The 20,557-nt window shown below is 46.9% G+C and overlaps 1 protein-coding gene across 1 annotated transcript; it reads right to left on the bottom strand.

Annotated features, from left to right (window-relative positions):
* Positions 1-8,844: 8,844 nt before the first annotated feature.
* On the bottom strand, positions 8,845-17,572 carry SDE2 (SDE2 telomere maintenance homolog). Its single transcript, XM_084261406.1, has 7 exons — positions 17,458-17,572; positions 16,824-16,938; positions 14,567-14,678; positions 13,863-14,032; positions 13,064-13,175; positions 12,065-12,473; positions 8,845-9,239 (listed from the first exon to the last, which is right to left on the bottom strand). Exons 1-7 carry the CDS (start codon positions 17,563-17,565, stop codon positions 9,024-9,026), a joined length of 1,242 nt encoding a protein of 413 aa, XP_084117532.1. The 5' UTR covers positions 17,566-17,572; the 3' UTR covers positions 8,845-9,023.
* Positions 17,573-20,557: the final 2,985 nt, after the last annotated feature.

The following is a 20,557-nucleotide window of genomic DNA, read 5'->3' as shown; positions in this document are numbered from 1 at the left end:
TCATACTGAACTGTTGACCAGGGTATCACCAATGTTAATGATTTCCCCACTTTGTGTCAGATTCCTCTCCTTGGCTTATAACCTGCTGAGATACTGGTGGTTGTGGGGATGAACTGGTCACTACTGTCCATCTTTGTGGGACATGATCTCTGAGGCCCTGGCTGAAACTGCTGCTGGTGGGAGGACTCCAAAATGAGTTTGTCGGACTAGACAGGGAGACAGGGTGCCCATGGGCAATGGACTGGGTGAAAAGAAGAACCCATTGGACTCTGTGATGGCTTTGGGTCATTCATCAGGAAGGTTGAGATGTCAGGTGTCCCTGCTGCCCAGCAGGACCCTGGTTCTGAGGTTACCCTAGCCACCTCTGCCATCACCTTAGCCCATGGATAGGCTAGTGCCTTCCACATGTATAAATGCCTGTGGCAAAAGAAGAGCTTTAAGGAGAGGGAAAAAAAGTCAGAAGCACAGATACATCAGTCACCAGTGCTGGGCTGCAGCACCATGGGCTCCTGGAATCAGAATTAGATCAGTGAGATGGATCTCTGGCCATTCCCTTCTCATGACTATGTAATAGCATTGGCACTCAGCCCCAGTGCCTCTCCAGCTGGCTTGGGGCAGGGCATAGCCTGAAGGCCATGAGCTCAGCTATCAGGTGAAAAACAAAGCCGACCATTTATCCGCACCATCCCCTGGGGAAGAAAGTGTTTGAACCGCTTGAGAACAGACTTGGACTCCAGACATCATCCCCCAGGCTTGGGAGAAATCCTGTCCATCCTGTGCAGTCGGGGCCAAGCTGCTGTGAGAAGCGGGGAGCGGACCATCCCAGCAAGGACAGCAAGGATGTGGGGCTGGCACCAGCAGGATGGATGAGGGCTGAACTCTCTTCTGCTTTCCTCTGCCGGGATCCTGTACCGTGTCCGGCTCCCCTGGCTTTGCATCTGTCTCCCTTCACGGACACAAGGTAAGGAACAGGGAGACGTGAGTCTGCGCAGGTGCGGGACAGCTGAGGGAGAAGGGCAGGAGGGCAGCGGTGGCCGAGGAGACCCTGCTACTGTGGGTATTGTGGTGCCAGAACAGGGCACAAACTTGTCAGCAGGCCACCAAGCCCTGCCTGCCCTGCTGCAGGCATGGAGTCTCATTTATGGCTAGGGAAGCCATGCAGATGTCATGGCATCATCCCCCTCCTCAGTCCCACCACCCCTCCATGTTCACAGCCCCCCAGCCCAGCGCGCGGTGCCCTCCGGGGCCGTGAGGCTGATGGTGAGCACAGGGTGCAGGCCTGGGGAAGAAGTCATTTATAGAAGGCTATAGCAGAGGCAGGCCCAGCGGCTACAGACCAGGCTGGACATCGCTAACACTTGTGTCTGGCGTCCCCCATCAATTTGAGCCCACAGCCTGCGTCCCCATTCCTTCCCAGCAGCCCCATACGTGTCCTCCCAGAGACTCCCAGTATTGCCCAGAACCTCCCCTCACTGATGAGGCTTCACCCTCATCTGCTAAAGGGGCTGAAAAATTGAGCTTCCTAATTAAAAATTAACCACTTGTGCTATTGTCTCGGTCTGGTGGATGCTGTGGCTAGTTTTTAACCCACATTTGGATTGGAAGTCCCTGCTTTTGGGGAGACAGGACATTGCTCCTCAAACTCCAGCAGACTTTGCAGTGAAAGTGCAACAGACATGGGTGTTGGGCTGGTGTGGGGAAGGCTCCAGAGATTTGTGCAGCGCAGACTCCTAGGCAGAAGGCTGCAGATGAAATACAGCCACACCTGGGGCTTTTCCAGACACCAGCCCGCCGTGCTACGGGAATGTGTCTCCCAGCGTGTCATCTTCAATCCAGGCTGTGATACCATCTGTGTGCTACCTCACGGCTTTTATACTGGCACAACTCGTAACACATACAAAGGCTGCCAAGCTGTCATGTTATCCTTTCCGTCTGAGCGGCGCCACAGCCTCTGAGGGAAGGCAGAGGGAGCATCTCACCTACCTGGCTCAGCATGGACATCGGTGCTGTGCTGTAAAAGGCAAAGGAGGGGCAGCTGTGTAACAAACTGCGTGTGAGCAGCAATTATTGCAAAAAACATAAAGGTGCTTTAAGGCAAAACCGGCACTGAAATGTCAGGCATCACCCTGCGCTGCTGAAAGTGTGGTGTTCACATGGAGGGCTTCAGCAGCCCTGCTAGTCCCAGCTTAAAGTTAAGCGTCCGCAGTGGCAGCGAGTCTGGGTTAAAGCTGAACGCGAGCCTGTGCTCTGACCTGCCTTCACCGCACTACTCACAGTGACCGGTGAGGTCCTGCACTGTTCAGTGGGTCTGGACATGGGGGAGTCTCTTGGGTCTCCTGAAAGCTTTTCCTCAGAGAGAGGCTTGGGCAGAACAGGAGCACTTTCTGTTATCGCTGCTTTTTAGGAGAGAGAACAGAAGTCTCAAGCCATGTTCAGGGCTACTGCTGCCTGTGCTACATTGCCCTGCCTGATCTTCCCACGGTTTCCTTTGAATCAAGGCTGTTCACCCATTTTCTTTCCAAATCCATGAGAAGTCACAGCTTTACACTGCTGGTGAGACCTTACTTCCTCTCCCTCTTCCCACCCCACCCCCGCCTTTGCATTTCACAAACTCCTACCAAGAGTGTCTGACACTTTGCCTTTCAGGGCAGCCTTCCAATTTGGAAAGTCAGATGCCCAATCCACATCCCAGCAAAGGTGATAATAGGGGGAGCTCCTCGGCTTTGGCTGGGAACAGCTGGAGTCTGGGAAAGGGGAATCTGGGGCAAACAGAAGGGGGAAGGTGGAGATCCCACAGGGCTTTGGTATTTTTTAGAGGAACCTCTTGACAGTCTCAACATCTCCTAGTTTGTGCCATTAATTTAATGTAAAATGAGGTCCTGTACGAAGCGGTGGAGCTGCAGGCAGGGCATGCACTCCTCTCTCTGTTCACAGAACAGGTGGAGGAGAGCAGTGCACACAGTGTTGTAGAGTGTTTTGGAAGAAAACGGAATAAAAACCTAATCTGGCCTATGGTGCAGGGGTACAGGGGCACTCCAGAGCTGTGCAGGTGCTGGGATTTCCCACAGCCAAACCACCAGGAACAGGATGCCTGAGAAACAGTTTTTAACCATGGCAAGAAATAGCTATCTGGAAGTAGCCAGCATCAGTCCAGAGCGCTCAGTATCCTTCTGGCAGCTGCTGGATCAGGGATGTTTATTGTTTTTTCCCACAGGTACACAGGTTTGTTTTGGTTTTTTTTAAAGGTATTCTGAATGGTTTTTTGCATTTTTCTGGTTACATTGTTTCCTCCTCCTAACTTGGTGAGAGATATTACAAATATTCCCCTTTGAAAGTCCAAGGGGCTGCATCCCCTGGAAAAGCAGGGGGGTTTTTTGCTGAAAATGAGGGCAAAGGGCTTGCAACCACTACCTCTGAAGGTGACCGCCAGCTTCCAGCCCAGTGGTCACTGACCCTCTGTCACCCTTGGGAGGCTGCAGCGAGTTACCTCAAGCCGGATACAACACACTGTTCTTTCGGTACATCCCAGGTGGGTCTTTCAAGAGCTTCTTGTTCCTCTTTCACAGAAACACAGATTCACAAGATTTGAGATCAAGTCCAATTGTACCTGTCCTCTACTAAACATTATCCCTGAGCACTTTGTCTACCTGTTTTTTAAATACATCCAGGGTTGGTGACTCAACCCCCTCCCCAGACAGCCTGTTCCAGGGCCCGATAACCCTTTTGGTGAAGAACTTTTTCCTGATGTCTAATCTGACCCTGCCCTGGCACAGCTTGAGGCCATTCCCCCTCGTCCTGTCACCTGTCGCTTGGGTGAAGAGACCGTCACCCACCTCTCTACAACCTCCTTTCAGGTAACTGTAAGTGGTGATAAGGTCTCCCCTCAGCCTCCTCTTCTCCAGGCTAAACCACCCCAGTTCCTTCAGCCACTCCTTGTAAGGTTTGCTCTCCAGCCTCTTCCCCAGCCTGGTTGCCCTTCTGTGGACTCACTCAAGGACCTCAATGTCCTTCTTATGGTGAGGAGCCCAGAACTGGACACAGCACTCGAGATGCAGCCTTGCTAAGGCTGAATACAGGGGCACAATCACCTCCCCAGACCTACTGGCCACACTATGTCTGATACAAGCCAGGATGCTGTTGGGCTTCCTAGCCATCTGGGCACACTGCTGACTCATATTCAGCCTGCAGTCAACCAACACCCCCAGGTCCTTCTCTGCCTGACAGCTCTCCAGACAGTCTTCCCCAAGCCTGTAGCACTGCAGGGGGTTGTTATGTCCCATGTGCAACACTCTACACTTGGCCATGTTAAACTTCATCCTGTTGGTCTCAGCCCATGGGTCCAGTCTGTTCAGATCCCTCTGAAGAGCCTCCCTACGCTCAAGCAGATTGACAGTTCCTCCCAGCTCAGTGTCATCTGCAGACTTACTGAGGGGAGTAAAAGAGACAACTTACCAAGTCTGCAAACTTACTTACTTGTGCACTCCCAAGTTTTATGCAATTCCCAATCCCTTGTGCCAGCTCAGACTCACTGCAAACACAGTGGGGAGAAACAGGACACACAGCACACACGTACAGCATGCCAGCATGCTAAAAGTCCAGAGGAACTGTCCAGGATTAGGCAGCTGCTGTGCAGCCCCTAGCAGTGCCTGCCCAGCTCCTCCTTGACAGCGGGAGGAGGTCAGAGGATGTGTCACCTCCCCACCTTCAGGTAGTACTCGGTGTGTTAATCCCTAAAGCCACCCCAATTGCTCAGCTGTACCTTGGAGCAAGGCCTGCTGTGACATGGCCACAGCCTTTAACATCTCCAGTTACGTGTTGTGGGGGAACCTTTAGGATTTTTAAGCCAGGACCTTGCTAAGAACAGGCATTGCTCTGAACAAACCTTTAAAACATCGGCATTCTCCAGGGAACAAAATCTGCTAAGAATGAATTTCAGGAGTATCAAAATGATTGATTTTGGCTGTTTCTGGAATAGGCAGAATGACATAACCGTGACCTAATATCCTCAGCTCTGCAGAAGCACCACACGCCTGTGAACCACAAGACAGAGCCGGGGCCTTTGGTCAGGTATTTTGTTCAAAGGGCCGAGGGTTTCATCAGCGCTGCCTGAAACAGGGTGCGTCTCTGCCGTTAGCTCAGTGCCACCTACAGTAGCAAGCGTGGAAAACCAAAGGAAGACATCCCCGCCCGCTCCAGCAAGGCGCTGTGCTTAGGTCAGTACCTCCGTTCTGTGTCTGCGTTGCAGAGGGCTGCATGGCTGAGGGAAAAGGGGGAGGGAGCCTTTCGGTTGCAGGCTGGTAACTCTTGCCTCGTTTGCTGGTCATGCTTTTTCTAACCTTCCCCCAGGTATTTTTCTGTAACTCAGTTTAGAAAGCAGCACGCTCCAGAACATGAACTTTTTGGTACTTCCTATGCTGCTGGGAGATGCCAAGAAAGGAATCGTTAGTGGAAATCAAAACCACCACCAAGCCAAGGCTGGTGGGTTCTTCTGAAACTTGAGTTCTCTAAAGATTTTTTCTTCTGGGCCTAGTCAAAAATGCTGGTTTTCCCTCAACTGCAGCAGGTTGCTGATCCTTTTGTCTCACAGAAAGAAGTGAGTGAAAAAGAATTACTCAGGTTCTGATGGGAATGCTCCTCTTTGGGAACATTGGGTTGCCCAGTGCTGCTCTTGGCACTGACACGCTGAGAATTCGGCAGAGCCAAGGCTTGCTAGAAAGCAGCACTGAAGGGAACGCTGTGCACCAATTCTGAAGGAGCCAGCCAGAAGCGGTTTCTTACCAAACCTGAGTGGTTTTCCTGTTCTCTGCTGGATCTGTGTGCTGTATGTGCTTGTATTTCTTTCCAGGGTACAGCTGGATCTGAGGTGAGGGAAAGCCCACCCTTGGGTTTATGCTGGTGTTTCTGCTAATTACTTTTCTGTTTCAGCTGGTAACTCCACAACGTGAGAGAAACACAAAGCAGTGCTCTAGATCTCCCAGGTGTTCAAATTAAGTGTGTTTAAAATGACATTTCCGAAGAATTCTGTGAGAGAGGTCACTTGCTTGTTGGGGAATTTATGTGGGACCATAAACCTCTTCTCTGGAAAGAAGTTCAAGTTTTGGTGGGTTTACAACCAGAAACACTTTTGGGAAGAACATCTTTGGGAAGAAGAAAGCTACAGATACTGCAACTTCTGCATTATCCTCTAGCCCTGGTCTAGAAAGACCACTGCTATTCAGAGGCCATTCTGTCCTATGGGAATGGCCCAAGCTGCCCTGGAATCTGATTGGATTTTTTTTTCTTTACTGGTCTTTGTTGACTTCTTTTCCTGCCCACATTCATGGGAAAGCTTCAAGTGCATGACCTGCTTGTTTCTGCTCTGCTGAAGGATCAGTCTGAGTCCTGTTTGTTCCCCAGCTGTTTTGCTGAAGGATGCCCTACAAACATGTGGAAGTCTCATCTCAACAGTGAGCGCCCACAGCTCTCCAGCCATGGAACTCCTCCAGGATAACCCTTTAGGCAAACAGATCCCAGGGCAAGCACTTGTTCCTGCTTAGCTGAACAATTCCCAAATAAATGTGCTGAAGTGCAGAGCTGGTTCAAGGTACATGTCAGCTGCTGTCCTCCAACACAGACCTAAGGTATTTCTTTTTAATTCTGGCACTAATAAAGACACAGATGACCCATGAAGTGTTTGACACTACTGCTGGTCTAAAAAACTCATTTCCCTTCACCCTATGTTTATTGCCTACCCTGCTGGCACAAATGTGTGAAGAACCACATCACGTGCCCAACAGGGAACCCATCAGGTTCACCAAGGAATCCACAACAGCAAAAAAAGGCAAACAGGGGACACACAGGGCAGACTTGGAAACAGTTGTGCTGGTGCAACTGAAACAGATGCAGGTAACGGGGGGAAGTAACTTCAGCAAGAGTTGTTGCCAAAGGAGGTCAGCAAACTGGCCTGTTGTCTCTTGGCCCACACTACCCTTGCCATACTACAGAGGAGCTATTCCTGTGGCTCAAGGCTGTGCTGACCCAAACGATAACGCGTGCCACCACGAGAGCAGCAGCGAGCACACCCAGGGCTGGCCGCCCCAGGGGGACTGCTGCTGGTGTGCATCACGCACAGCTGACACACTGACCCCAGCAAAGCTTTGTTAGGTTGAGGTGACCTCCCAGACACCCTCCCGTTGTTTCCTAATGAAACATGTTCAGTAAACAAAACTCTTCTTTCCAGGCAGAGTCCATTTGTCCTGTCACAAGCCCCACGAGATGTGATTTGCAGAGGCTTAACATCTCTCTGCTCTCCCTTACAGCTGAAAATGTCAGCCAAGCCAAGCGCTTTACTGTCATCAAACATCTTCTTACCTACTGCCTGATTTGCTGCATTTGAGCCACTGCTCATCACATAAACCAGAGAGCAGTTCACAGTTCATCCTTGGTACCAAGTGCATTACTTTTGGATCCCCTACGTAGGTAAGCAGAGAACAGTTTAAATGTGCTTTAATGATTTAGCCCTCGAACGCCACGGTTTGTGTCTTCAGAGCAACGTGCCAAACCGACCACCAGTGCTGGGTTTATGCACAACAGCGTAATTACCAGCACTGTAAGGCCCTGCCCATCCTTTTCATAGCTCCTGGGATGCCTACCAAGCTTCATCTCCTGGGTGTGAATTTAGAGCTTTGGGACACCCAGCTGAAAGGACAGTAAGGACTTTATTTAACCACAGCAAAACCGCTTGTAAACAGTCTCAATTCCAACTTACAGGTAGAAAAACTATAGTACAGGCAGTGCTGCTGATTGCCCAGGCAGCAGCAGCTGCTGCATTACAAATCAATTCCGCACTCCCCAATTCCCACCCCTGTCCTCAACAGGTTCAAGGCCAGTCTCCTGGCCAGTCTCCTACGGCTCGGGATCTGTGCCGACCATCAGAACCGCCTCCCAGAAGTGCGGGGGCGGGGAAGGGGGGTGCGTGTGTCCGTCCGGGGCCCCGCAGCCCAGACCCGCAGCGACACCTGCCGGCACCCGCGCCAGGACAGACGGACACACAGAAATTTCACATACAAGCTGCTCACGTCAGAAACATTAGATACTACAGATAGATACTGACTTCCTAGCACGGGCTTTGTAAAAGCCACTCAAACCAGAGAGGGGGCAGCTGCCCCCACAGCCCCACAAGCGCACTGCCCTTCCAGCAAGGGGCCTGTACCACCCCACAGGTAACTCCCAGGTGCTGCTCTAGGATACAGCAGCATCAATGGTAGATTCAGTCCTCAGCAGACAATTCCACTGCTTTTACCATTAAAAAAAATAAAAATAATTAAAGCCCATCCTAAACTTCCCATTCAGCTTCAGAAGATCACCCTGTATCTAATTTTCAGCAGCCAGCAGGTGTAGTTTATTCTTTATTTCTTAAGGATGTGATTCTCTTTTTCCTCATGAAGATACTTTTCCAGAGCAAAATAGTACAAATACTTAGTTTACTCTAAAATAAATACTTACAAACAGTAATAATTTCTATCCCACGGATACCTCACACCCCACAGAAACTCACAGAACAGCATATTCATTTATACCAAACTCATCCATATAAAAATGTTATTTTTTGTATAAACTTCAGCTCTTAAGCCTGGATCATAAGTTCAATGTTTCTCATTTGACAGCTATAACTGTGCTAACTGGAATGTACATTAAAGGTGGAAAAAACCCTCAAAGAAGGATTGCTCTTCTTCTTAAAATAGGTGATGGCAGTGTCAGACAACCATTTACCAGAAAGCAGTCAGGTTATTTCTTTCCCTATACAGTTTGTTCTACCTTGTGTATTAAGAATTCTTATAACTATTTGTAAATATTATCAAAATATAGCAGTTTCACTCCTTTAATATTGAACACATAACCAACTCGCTATCTAGCAACTTACTCCATGTTGTATTTATTGAACTTCCTTAAGAACAGAAACAAATGACTACCCAGGGATGGCCAGGAATTCTACGTGGTGGTACAGAATGATGACAGAACAAGAAAAACTGAAGAGCACAAAATCACTTTTTTTTCCCTTTAGCTGGCTTTGCAAATAAGGCAGGATCGATCTGGTCTCTAGACAGACCTCTCACTGAAAAAAGCCTTGTTGCTCTTTCCTTTAAAGTGCCTCCACATTTCAGTCCTAGAGCCATCAATTCCATCTTCAGTTTATCTAAGCCCAGGGCTTCCATTTCAGCAGCAGAGTTGAATGCCAGTAGGTCTATCGGTTCTGCCTCCTGCAAAGAGAAAAACATCCCATCAGACAATTACTATTATTTTCTCCCTGATTGGTCGAGGGGGGAGGGAACAAGCGTAGTCAGAATGCTTCATTTTACAGAAGACCTTCAATTAGGACTATCTATCTCAGACTCCCAGTACTTAATAAACTTGAGCAATGCCTGTGTCGTTGTCAGCACCACTCAAGCTGCCTGGGCAGAGTATTCCCGCACCACGTGCAAGCAGGTTGAAGGCAGGCAGCAGCCTAAGCGTAAAACATGCAAATCCTGGCAGAGATAACACACCCAAGAGAAGGGTGAAAGCCCAGGTGAGTTTTCTATTTGCTCTCCACTCCCTGCAGTGCCTCTGCTAGCTACAGGGTCACTCCAACAAATCCAGATAAGCTGCAGATGTGCTTAAGCTTGCAATGTACACAGCCTCCCAAGACAGCAGCACTCGTCATTTTAACTCATATAAACACTGCTGAACTTTTAAAGATTATTCTGCTACAATTAAAACATTATACTTGCAATACAGGAATGCTGAAAAAGTAAAATTAAAAAGTGGCAGCATTTAATCCTATTTCTCTGGAGACAAAATAGTTGACGCTGTTTTTATCCCCAGAGAATGAAAAACAACAGGTTGCCATCTCACCTAGCAGCTCAGGAGCTTAACCTGGGCTTCCAGACCCAATTTTAATGCAGAATATAACCAATATGCATCCAGCAGTAGCAGAAAGGAGTTATTTCTAATGCCGTTACACTGTCATTAGAGCAATACATATAAAAGCTCCCCTCTTTTTAGTACGACTAACAAGGGAGCAAGTTCTGAAGTTCACATCTCATCCTGCTGCAAGAAAATGGATTAAATTTTTGTGTTAAAGGGAAATTAGTATATTTGCAGAATAATTGAGGGTGAATTTGAGGGACCTCTGGAGATTGTCTAGTCCGAGCCCAGGGTCTTGTCCACAAAAGACAATGGACAAAGACTGGATAATTCAAATGCTGGAATTTACTAAGATGCTAAATACCAACACTAAAAATGGACACAAAGACATAAGCCCATTTTGTTCAACACTTGAAGGATGCATTAGTCTTACATACCCTGCTGGAGTTATCAAAAGGACTTCAGAGCACCTAATACCAGCAGCAGGAATGAGACCACTCCACTACAAACTCAAATATAATTAACACTAGCAGAATTAGAACCTTTGTCCTGCTAAGCATACAAAAAAAGACTGGTTGCCTCATTATTCTCATCCTACTTAAAAAAAATAAAAATCCATCAAGGACTACTATAAAAAAATATTTCCACCTGCAATAACAATCTGCCACAGCACTGGTGGAGTTTCCTGTTCTAGGAATAGACAGTCTCACAAATACTGAGCGAAAGGTAAACAGCAAAGGATGGTAAACATCCTGTTTAAGATTTACCAGCTCTAAGAGTACAGTAGATGACAAAGTTCTAAGTTATGGGCTTACATCCGGGGTCTTCTTTCCATTTCACTCTATTAAACTTCCACTTACCAGAGTTCAGTCACCAGCAGTGGCAACTGACAGCGGGCTTTCTGCTCAAGCTGAAACAAGGCAGAAAATCCAAACAACTCCCTATCCTGAAAAAAACCCACCTTTTGTTTCACTGCTAGAATAAGCCTATAGTAATTATAAAAAGAATAAATAATAGCAGTATTATGCAAGGGGCAACGTAGCAAAAGTACTGACATTTTTTACTGCCAAATATTAGTTGGGTTTTCATTTCAGTGGGAAAAGCTATATTCCCCTCTTCACTCAAAGGTGGATCCAAAGCCTCTTCAGCAAAAGAATCCCAGCCATGCTCCCATCAACAACCAGAGCTGAGACCTCACAGTCAGCACTAATCTCAATCCACCCAAGTGCTGTGACACCAACCCAGACAGCCACACCAGTATCTCTTCTGGCAACAGTACAGACCTACTCCTACCACAGATACACCAGATGGTCCATTCTAAAACCACTCTTCCACCAACCTCTGCAGTTCAGATGGAGTCCATCCTTTATACTGATCTTGTCCCTCCAGCAAAGGAGCTGCTGGTTTCAGACTTCCAGTGGTCAAAGCCAAACACAAGTTTGCAGCAGATCATTAGTGTTCTCTAGGAACCAGGCTCAAGGCTTCTTATAAGCAGAAACTGAGAAAGACTGATTGGTTTATGTGACGTCTACTTGGGACATCTTCTAATTTAAATTATGTCAATTATAAATGTTAAGGTCAAATTATGTTACAGATAAATTAGTCAAATTGGACTGCGTTTTGTTAAGTCTCAAAAAGTACCGGTAAGAGTCTTTCAGTCTACAAACCAGTTTTATTTTCCTTTTCCCTCTTCAATAAAGAGTTATGGAAGCATAAAGCATCTCTTTCTACATAAATAGGGGAAAAAATCCAATCAAAAAAACCCCAATGGGAAACATGGGTCTCAGGAGAGACAATACTACACAATCAAGGACAACTGCATCTGCTACCACACTAGAATTCAACTTTCTCCACGGAGATCCTGTCAACCAAGAGCTTTCTTTGGCTGAAGTTTCCATTGACTTGCTACATTGCATTTTCCTATGCCATACGATGCATCTTCAGTTAAGCTGCTTTTCCTTCCTTTTAACTTTGGGATTTTTTAGTTCTTCAAAACAAACTCTGGAGAATCTAGTAGCTTGTTAGGGAGACTAGGATCGTAAACACAAACACTTCCATCTAATGCATTCAAATCATTATGAATCCCTTCCCCTTTTCCGTGATCCACAAAAGGAAAAGCGATCCAGTAAAAGCAGTTGAAGAAAGAGATGTGTCACGTTTTGTACTGTCTTATACTCACTGTGCTCTGTAACTGGTTTGTTTCCTGTGCCTTAGAAGAAAGGTTTTCTTGTTCCTCTTCTTTGGGAGCTTGGGTTACCTCATTCTTTTCCTGGACCTCTTCCTTCAAGGGCTTTGTCATGTTCCTGCTTTCATCAGCTGGCACCTCCATTTGCCCACTTGAGTGTGTCTCTCCTTGCTGATCTCTTTCTGTACCTCCTGGCTGCTCCAGTGGCTTCTCAGCTGCACTGGTAGCTGGACTGTCCTCTACTGAACCCACAGAGCTGCTTGAACATTCGTTTGAAGTTCCAGCACTTCCATAGTATCCGCTGCCTGATGGACAACTTCCATCAGCTGCTTGAGGGGTGTCATCTTCACTGTCGTCCTCACAATCCGAGCTGTCACAATCATCCAATCCTTCCAACCCCAGCCTGGCAGAATCAGTACATTATTAATGAATATTCATATATTTTCACCTTTTTTTTTTTTCTTTTTCATTAATTCACATTTTTCTCTTTCCAAAATTCACTTCAGAGACACACAGGGAACTTCTAAACTATTCTGAATAGCTGCTAGAGTAAATGGCAGACCCCCCACATCCCCTGAGAACAGGTATCTTATTACAGCATTCCCAGAGAAGCGTGTGGTACTGACTGCTACAAACACCACTGGAATCAGAAACACTTCTCTTAAATAACATTAGGTGAAATACACCAGAAAAAAAAAGACAACCCTACCTTTTTTTAGGTAGGACAATGGGAGGCAGCAGAACATAACCATATTAGAAGGTGGAGGGTGGGGAAGAGGCACCTATTTTTGCAAATAAAGCTTGCCTGCTCCAGCTGGGACAATTATACAAACACAGCAACATTTACTTTCATTTCTCAGACTTAAATAGGAATAAGAAAATTGAATTAATTAAGTCTACATCTCAGATAAGATGTTGCTTACTTGTGTGTACCTAACCTTTCATCCTGTTCAAGGCTTAATACTTGGCACTAAAACAAGGCATAATGCTTACCAAAAACATTTTCTTTTTTGAGATTTTGTTTGATTCTTCAAAGATTCACCTGGGCGCTTCCGGCTGTCTCTACTTTCTGGTGACACCATTCTGCTTGAGGTAGCCTGCAAGCCTTTGAAAGAGAAGTTGACTATCAGTACACAATTCATCTGTGTTGCAAATTCTATTTTTATTGTCAGATGCAATTTAAAACACTAACTGAAAAACAAAATCACTACTCTTTCCCGTTTCTGTAGACTTAAAACTTCAAAATAAACTTAGCAGCAGCAAAAGCTTTCTGGCACAGAGCTTTACTGAGGCACAGAGTCAATTAGAATTGAATTCCTGAACTGAACTCTTCTACATCCCATTCAGCCCAAGTTTCACTATCAAGCTTCCAGCAAGGAAACAATTTGTGGACAAATAACACAACTACACAGAACAATAAGTGAAACAAGGCATTCTGTAGTTGAAGTCAATTTCTTGACTTCACGTAAGACTTATTTATATTTTATCATTTCCCTGAAAATGTTTGTGGAATTCTCACAGCTGAAGCAACAGCAGGATTTTGCTCTTCTTGTGAGATGACGCTGTAACACAGCAAGATGAAGCATCACATCTGTACTTTTCAATGCAACTGAAGAGAAGCAGCAGCCAAAGAAGAAAAATGAAGTCCAACAAATTTTACTGGAAATTTAAAATTTCTTTCAACGGAGAGTTACTGCCCACAAATTTTTTTTTGGTTTAATTTTCATACTGGAGTGAGACTTTTGGTTTGCTTGCTTTTCCGAGGAGAGGAAGCAAGGCTGAACAGCAATACCTTTAAGGACTGAATCCTCCAGTCGCTCAGCCATTTCGTGGCACTGCTGCTGGTAGTCCAGGTTTGTGAAGGAGTGCTTCGGCTCCGCCAGCTTCCGCTGCAGCCTTTCCAAGCGCCTTTGCTCTTTTTCCGCTTCCCGTTCCGCTTGCTGCTTCACCCATTCAGCCATCCTGCAGGCAACAGGACCATGAAAATGAGAGCATTTCCAACATTTAATCTAACATCAGTTGGTTGCTTTGCACTTACTGAATGCTTCTACCAGCTGCTAGGACAGGAGACAATGGGAAAAGACACCTAACAATACCCAGGGGGATTACTAAAAGAGTATATAGATATTCTGCTACGGAGAAGAGAATGAAGCTTATTTTGGAAGCTAGAAACGGCAGTAAGGCTGCAATATCATGGTCTTGCAGCTCTGGAGAAAAGCACTGTGAGAATTCAGATGAGAAAACCAGGAGGTGCAGAACAGTCTCTTGGAAGCAGGCTGCTGTACAATCACCCCTATTCTGCAGTAACAGAATTAGAGTCAGAAGAATCCTGTACGCTACCAGCCTGTCTGTGCTTAAGATCTGACTTTTGCTCTGGTTTGTCCTCAAAATAAAACATCACTGCTGCAGCAGCCTGTGATGCCACCTCTCTCCTTCGCAAGGAACCGGACGGTCAGTGTGTGTCACTCTGAGATAGCTTGTGAGAAAGTGCCTCACGCTTTTTCATGATTGACATCTCGAAGCCTCCTCCCGCTGAGATCTCTGCACGCCTCTCTGTTCGTGGTCTTCTCAATCTGAGCACCAAGTGCCCGCAGCATAGATCCAAAACCTGGGACAGAAGCAATCAGGAATCAGCTGAACAGAAATAAATGGAGATGAGCTAGCACACAACTAACTAATTAATTATGGAAAGTTCATTTGGAGAATTCCGCACTCCCCCCTCCCTCAATGCAACGGAAATAGAGGGTGAATTCAAACTTGCAACGTGCTGGAGAACTGTCATCGGGTGAAATGCTGAAGCACTAAATGGAAAAAGGTATCCAGTGTTTCCTACTCATTTGTGTACTCCAAATATTGCACAGACTCCAGATTTACTAGAACTTGTGCCACACTTCTAATATGAAAGCCTATTTCTAGATCCCCCAGCAAAAAGGTTTGAAAACTTTTTGTTTCAAGGTAATATTTTGGCTTATTTCTAATTCAGACAGGATACACCTCCCTCTCTTAATCCCTGTTAGCCCCCAACTTAAACCTCCTTTTAAAAAATCTAACAAAGAGTAAACCAACTTTTTTAAGGAGATAGTCTTAGCTGCTTCATCAAGATGATCACAATGTACATTGTTACGCTGGAGAGCCCCTCAAAATAAATTTCTGCATGCTTCACAGCCACTAATTACAAGAATTCAACAAGACCACTAATTTCTCTCACTTGGTCTCAGCTTACATTGTGTTTCTTTGAGGCAGTTAAATAAGTGGCTTTCTCCAGCTGGACACAATGTGGATTAATATTAATGTAATACTTCAAGCAATTTGAAAGTGCCAAGCACTGGTTTTAGTTACTAGAAGCTGAACAAATCTACACTTTTCAGTGTCCAAAAGCAACTTTAAGGAAAATTACAAACGGTGACCAGTCCTGAGAACCTACTGCATCACGAGGCAGAAAAAGTATTATGCTCAGCTAATAAAGCCAATTGCTGCCATTGGCAAGGAGAATTTTTGTACCTCATGACACACCCTATTGAATTTTATATTCTGAAGAATGTGGACCTAGGTGCTACATGTAGTCAGTCACGCTTCCAAGAGTCAACAGCAATGCATTCACTAGTCTGTAGGTTCTGAATTAGGTCTGACAATAAAACACTCCATTCTCTTCTAAGGCTTCTGTATTCCCTTGAGATCATACAGTAAGTCTCAGTAGTTCTGATCTGTGTTTGTTTGCCTGTTTTTTTGTCAGGCTCTTAAGTTACAAAGTCAAAATGAAAAAACACTTTAGAAAGCAGACAAAAATCGTTAAAGAACAGCAGTGGCATAATTAGTAACAGAGTAGTTCACAGAACATGTATCCTGTGTCATCCCAGGATAAATGGAGCTGACAGACAAGAGGTGAGGAAGAAGCATCCTATACTCCAGACAACAGATGAGGAAGAAGCACGAACTTACACCATATATATCAATTTAAGGGCACTTAAAGAAACTATAATGCCTCATAAGCTAGAGAAACAGCATTTATTTCCAGTTCTACCTAAAACTGAAGAAGACAAAGTAAGCCAAGCTGCAGTCTGATGCAAAGATGCAGAATTATTCAGCATTTTACCTCAACAGCTGGAAAGTTCTGAAAACTGGATTGAAAAATTAAACAGACTGACTTCAACTACACTCAAACACTCTGCTAAAATCCCTCCATCCATCACATTCCATTTTAGGGAATGGTCACATTGCCAGGGGCTGTATCATTTTAAATAATTAATGCACATCTTCCATAATACAGTTAAAACGTTTTGTCAATATAAAGGAGTCTAGTTTAGCTTGAATTCTTTAGCCCTTAGGCTACTGAGATCTTGGCGTTATTCTTTTTTTTTTTAATATAAAGACAAAATTAATTAGGTCATGTAACAAATCACAGACTTTTTGTACCTAGAAGATTTGCCTTAAAGTGCCCATGAATGAAACTTAGAAGCCAAAACAGCCAGGTGCTTTTAAGCACAATTGCAACTCTGATATCACTTTGATACATGTTACAGATGTCTACTAGGAGAGCTAAGCTGACCAGGGATGGGAAATTAAAAAACAAAAAAAGAGAGGAGCTATGCCAGCTTCCCTGGTCAATTCTCAGCTCTGATTATTACATTACAGTCATCCCTCTCACCAGAGAGCTCCTAGTAGATTAGGACCGCTGCCATCGGTATAGACTATGGTACACCAAAGGTTTTTTAACCTAAGAATCTAATCAATAACAAGCGGTTTAGAAACAAACCTCCTTTTCCACCACAAAGTCTTGGCTCCAGGCTGTAGACAGCTCCATTCTGCAGCTCTCCATCGTTAACCAGCCGCCCGTTACACTTCACATACAAGGTTTCTTCGGGAATATTCTGGAAAGAGCAAAACCGAGTTGTATGATGGATTGAAAACTGAAGCACAGCAAATGGCAAAGAGATAACGCTTCCTTCCCTTCCTACAGGAATAGTGGGAAGCAAAACAATCAGAGGACCTCAAAAGCATGGTTGTTTCAATTCCTTGTTTTGATTCCAGCTTCCTGAAGGATTTCAACACGCCCTAAATCTGCTGGCGATGGCAAACTTCACCCCAGGCGTTCAAGCGCTCTGCGTTAGACCCAGAACAACCAACCCCCGCCTTTGTGTTTCCCTTTTCGATGGGTGCGGAGCGGAAGGCAGGCCGACAGCTTGCGGGCGCGGGGAGAAACACACACCCACGGAACCCTGAGACTCCCGCACAGCGCGCCCGCCCGCCACCCCGGCGAGGCCGGAGACCTCACGGTCAAGCAGGGAAGAGGCGAGGGCGGACATGCGGCCTGCCCGCCCAGCAATGGGGGCCACCCCTCCCTCCGTCCCAGGCCTGACGCGCCGCCGCCCCCACCCGCTTTTACTCACCAGCGCCCGAGCCCGATCGCGGAGGAGGCCGCGCACCGAGCCGCCGCCGGGGGGCAGCGGCACCAGCCGCGCCCGCGAAGCGAAGGGATCCCGCACTAGCAGCGCCATGGCTCCCCAACACCGCCAACGGCCACAGCGCCTGCGCTTCTGGCGCCGCCAACGGCCCGCCGCGCCTGCGCTTGTGATGACAGCGACGTGTGGTCAGGTGACGCAGTGCGGGGGAGGAGAGGGGTGACGCAAGCCCATTGCGGCCGATCCCCGGGGCGGGGTGCGGCGGGGGAGGGGGAAGCCTGTGGGGGAGGTCTCGCTCCCGTCCTTCCCGCCGCCCTGGGGCTCTCGGCCGCTCTCCGCGGCTCCCTGAGGCGTGATGGTGCGTGCGGCGGTTCCGCCTCGCTCCTCGGTGGCTTGGCGGGGCCGTTGGGCGCTGTTGGCCGTTTTCCCCCGTAAGCCGGAGTTCTGGAAGGTTTCCCGGCTGCTGCGATGCCCTTTGGGTTTTTCTTGCACATGCCAGAGGCCCAGAGTTGGCTGCAGGCGGCCTGTGGCTCACCTGTTTTGGAGTCAAGCCGGTGTTTTGGTCACCCAGTTTGTCATAGTTTCACATGTGAGGTTAAATAAGAGCCCAGGTGTTTTTAGCAGTCGGTCTTTGGGAATGAAAACACTGGGGTGTGGTACCCTTGCCTGTGAGGGACTAGATCTGACCAGGCTGTACAGACTTACACCGGGAGTCCGTCTGTCTTTTTGGGGTGCATTAAAAGGAGTGTGGCCAGCAGGTCAGAGGAGGTAATCTTCCCCCTCTACTCTGCCCTGGTCAGGCCCCACCTGGAGTATTGTGTCCAGTTCTGGGCTCCCTGGTATAAAAAAGGCAGGGATCTTCTGGAGAGAGTCCAGAGAAGGGCGGCGAAGATGATTAAGGGCCTGGAGCATCTCCCCTATGAGGGAAGGCTGAGTGAGCTGGGGCTGTTCAGCCTGGAGAAAAGAAGGCTGAGAGGGGATCTGATTAATGTTTATAAATATCTGAAGTGTGGGACACAGGGGGAAATGGCCAGATTCTTTTCTATGGTCTGTGGAGACAGGACAAGGGGCAGTGGCTTCAATTATGAAGTTCTGCACCAGTATGTGGAAGAACTTTTTCATAGTGAGGGTGACAGAGCCCTGGGACAGGCTGCCCAGGGGGGTGGTGAAGTTTCCTTCTCTGGAGATATTCAAGACCCGTCTGGATGCCTCCCTGTGGGACCTGTCCTAGGGAACCTGCTTTGGCAGGGGGGTTGGACCCGATGATCTCTGGAGGTCCCTTCCAACCCCTACAACTCTGTGATTCTGTCTTGTTTCAGGCAATGGCGCTGATCACTGTTCACGCATGTGGGGTGTGCTGCTCAGAGAAACATCCTCCTCTCATCTACCAGAGGCCATCCTGGAAAGCACTTTCTGTGCTTTACCTTTTCTACACCAGAGCGCCCTGTCATTTTAATTCAGACCGCTATGTGCATCCTACCAGGTTGTAAAGGCTTTTTACAGCTTGTCACATCAACTTTGTGAGGATGTTAACAGCGGGCAAAATGGACCATGGCTCCAAACATGCTTGTCTGTTCTGCTGTTATAGTACTGGTGGCAGCAGCAGCATGAGAATGGAAATAAACATCCATACTGCCTCAGGCATCTGGGAGGGGGCTGTGCTGCCATTCTGAAGCACTGGAAGTGTAAGAACTGTAATGAAACTGTGCAGCCGTTAATTGTCCAATCAGATATAGTGCAAACCTTATGTAAAGACTTGCAGAATGACGTAAGTCCCTATGGCTTCTTTGTCCTGCTACATACATTTTAGCATATGGATGGGGAGAGGCCCCAGACCCCTATATTTGGGTTAGATCTGGTTACATATTCACATAAAATGCTTTGAATCAGGGTGGAAGGGAAATTGAGCAGGAGGTCACACTCAGCGCTTCTTGATATGCAGGAACTTGCCATAAGCAGGAGACTGAAGAAATGATTAGAAGAAAATGCAAACTTCTACGTCTCCAGGAGAGGACGTATACAGAGGTATGGTGGCAATCAGGCAGCCTAACTATTGCATTCATTGTTGGCTTCAAACCTCATCCATGTCTTCATCATAACAGTCCAGCTAGAGGATATTTGAAGGTAGGTTGCTGCCAGCTGTCTCTGGTGGGAACTGCTGCAAACACTAGCAAAGGTGTGGTTGGGCTGCCCCAAGACCTGTGTCACAATATACCTGTCACCTTATTTCCAAATAATGACGTTACATACAGTACCTTTTTCATCATCAGCAGCAGCAGCAGCATGGGCAAGGACTGTTGCTTATGGCATAGTCTGCCCACTTCAGCTCTGTCCCTGCCCTGGGGAGCTCCTCTGGCAGGGGGGCACCTGGCACACTGAAAATCCCCTGTTAGCAAGATCGGCACTTATGTTAGAATCTGTGGCTAAATTCAGGCCTTAAGCATCAACAGTGCTTTAAAAAGACAAGGCTTGTGTCTGAGCTGCTTGGCTGTTCCAGAAAGTTTGGTGCTGTGGCTGTCCCACCCCTCCTGCTTGCGGGAGAGCCACACTCTTTGGCCGGGCCTGTCTGAGCATGGATAGGTAGCTCTTGTGCCTGGCTGTCTTAAATCTGTGTGGTAAAAAGGAGGAAGCTATTAAAAAAAGGGACAGAGAGGTGACGTGACCCAGCAGTGGGAACTTCACACACAAATGTAAACAAATTAGTAATAATTTAATTAAGTGGATCTCCTCATGGGCTTGTCTTGGACAGCTCACAAATTGAACTTTATCCACAGCTTTCTTAGACTATATTAATTCTAGCTAAAATATTTCTAAAACCCATTTTGACCCCCGTCTAGACAATCCCTTGCTGTCTCAGCTTTCTATAGCAAGTTGATATTTCTGAATTATGCCATAGTGTGACCATCCAAACCTGATGTCTGTGATGTCTGTGCTGGATCAGGCCCAAATGCAGTACTGCATGTTTCATTTGTAATCACGTGATATATCTTTAGAAAGCCACCTAATGTTAAATTCCACTAGATTTGGGGGTATTTTCATTCATATGCAGTATCTGTTTGAAATGTAATTGGCAATATATGAGGTATGC

The sequence above is a fragment of the Gallinula chloropus genome, assembly GCF_964237585.1.
Source record: "Gallinula chloropus genome assembly, chromosome: 3".
NCBI classification, from domain to species: Eukaryota; Metazoa; Chordata; class Aves; order Gruiformes; family Rallidae; genus Gallinula; species Gallinula chloropus.
Note: the sequence above shows the minus strand (reverse complement) of the source record. Positions and strands in the feature narration are given on the sequence as shown.

Coding starts and splice junctions, on each gene's coding strand:
- SDE2 (XM_084261406.1), bottom strand. CDS start 17,565: ATGGCGCTGCTAGTGCGGGATCCCTTCGCTTCGCGGGCGCGGCTGGTG. Junction 14,679..16,823: donor ACTTTGTGGTGGAAAAGGAG/GTTTGTTTCTAA, acceptor CTTCTGTCCCAG/GTTTTGGATCTATGCTGCGG. Junction 9,240..12,064: donor CAAACCAGTTACAGAGCACA/GTGAGTATAAGA, acceptor TTCTCTTTGCAG/GAGGCAGAACCGATAGACCT.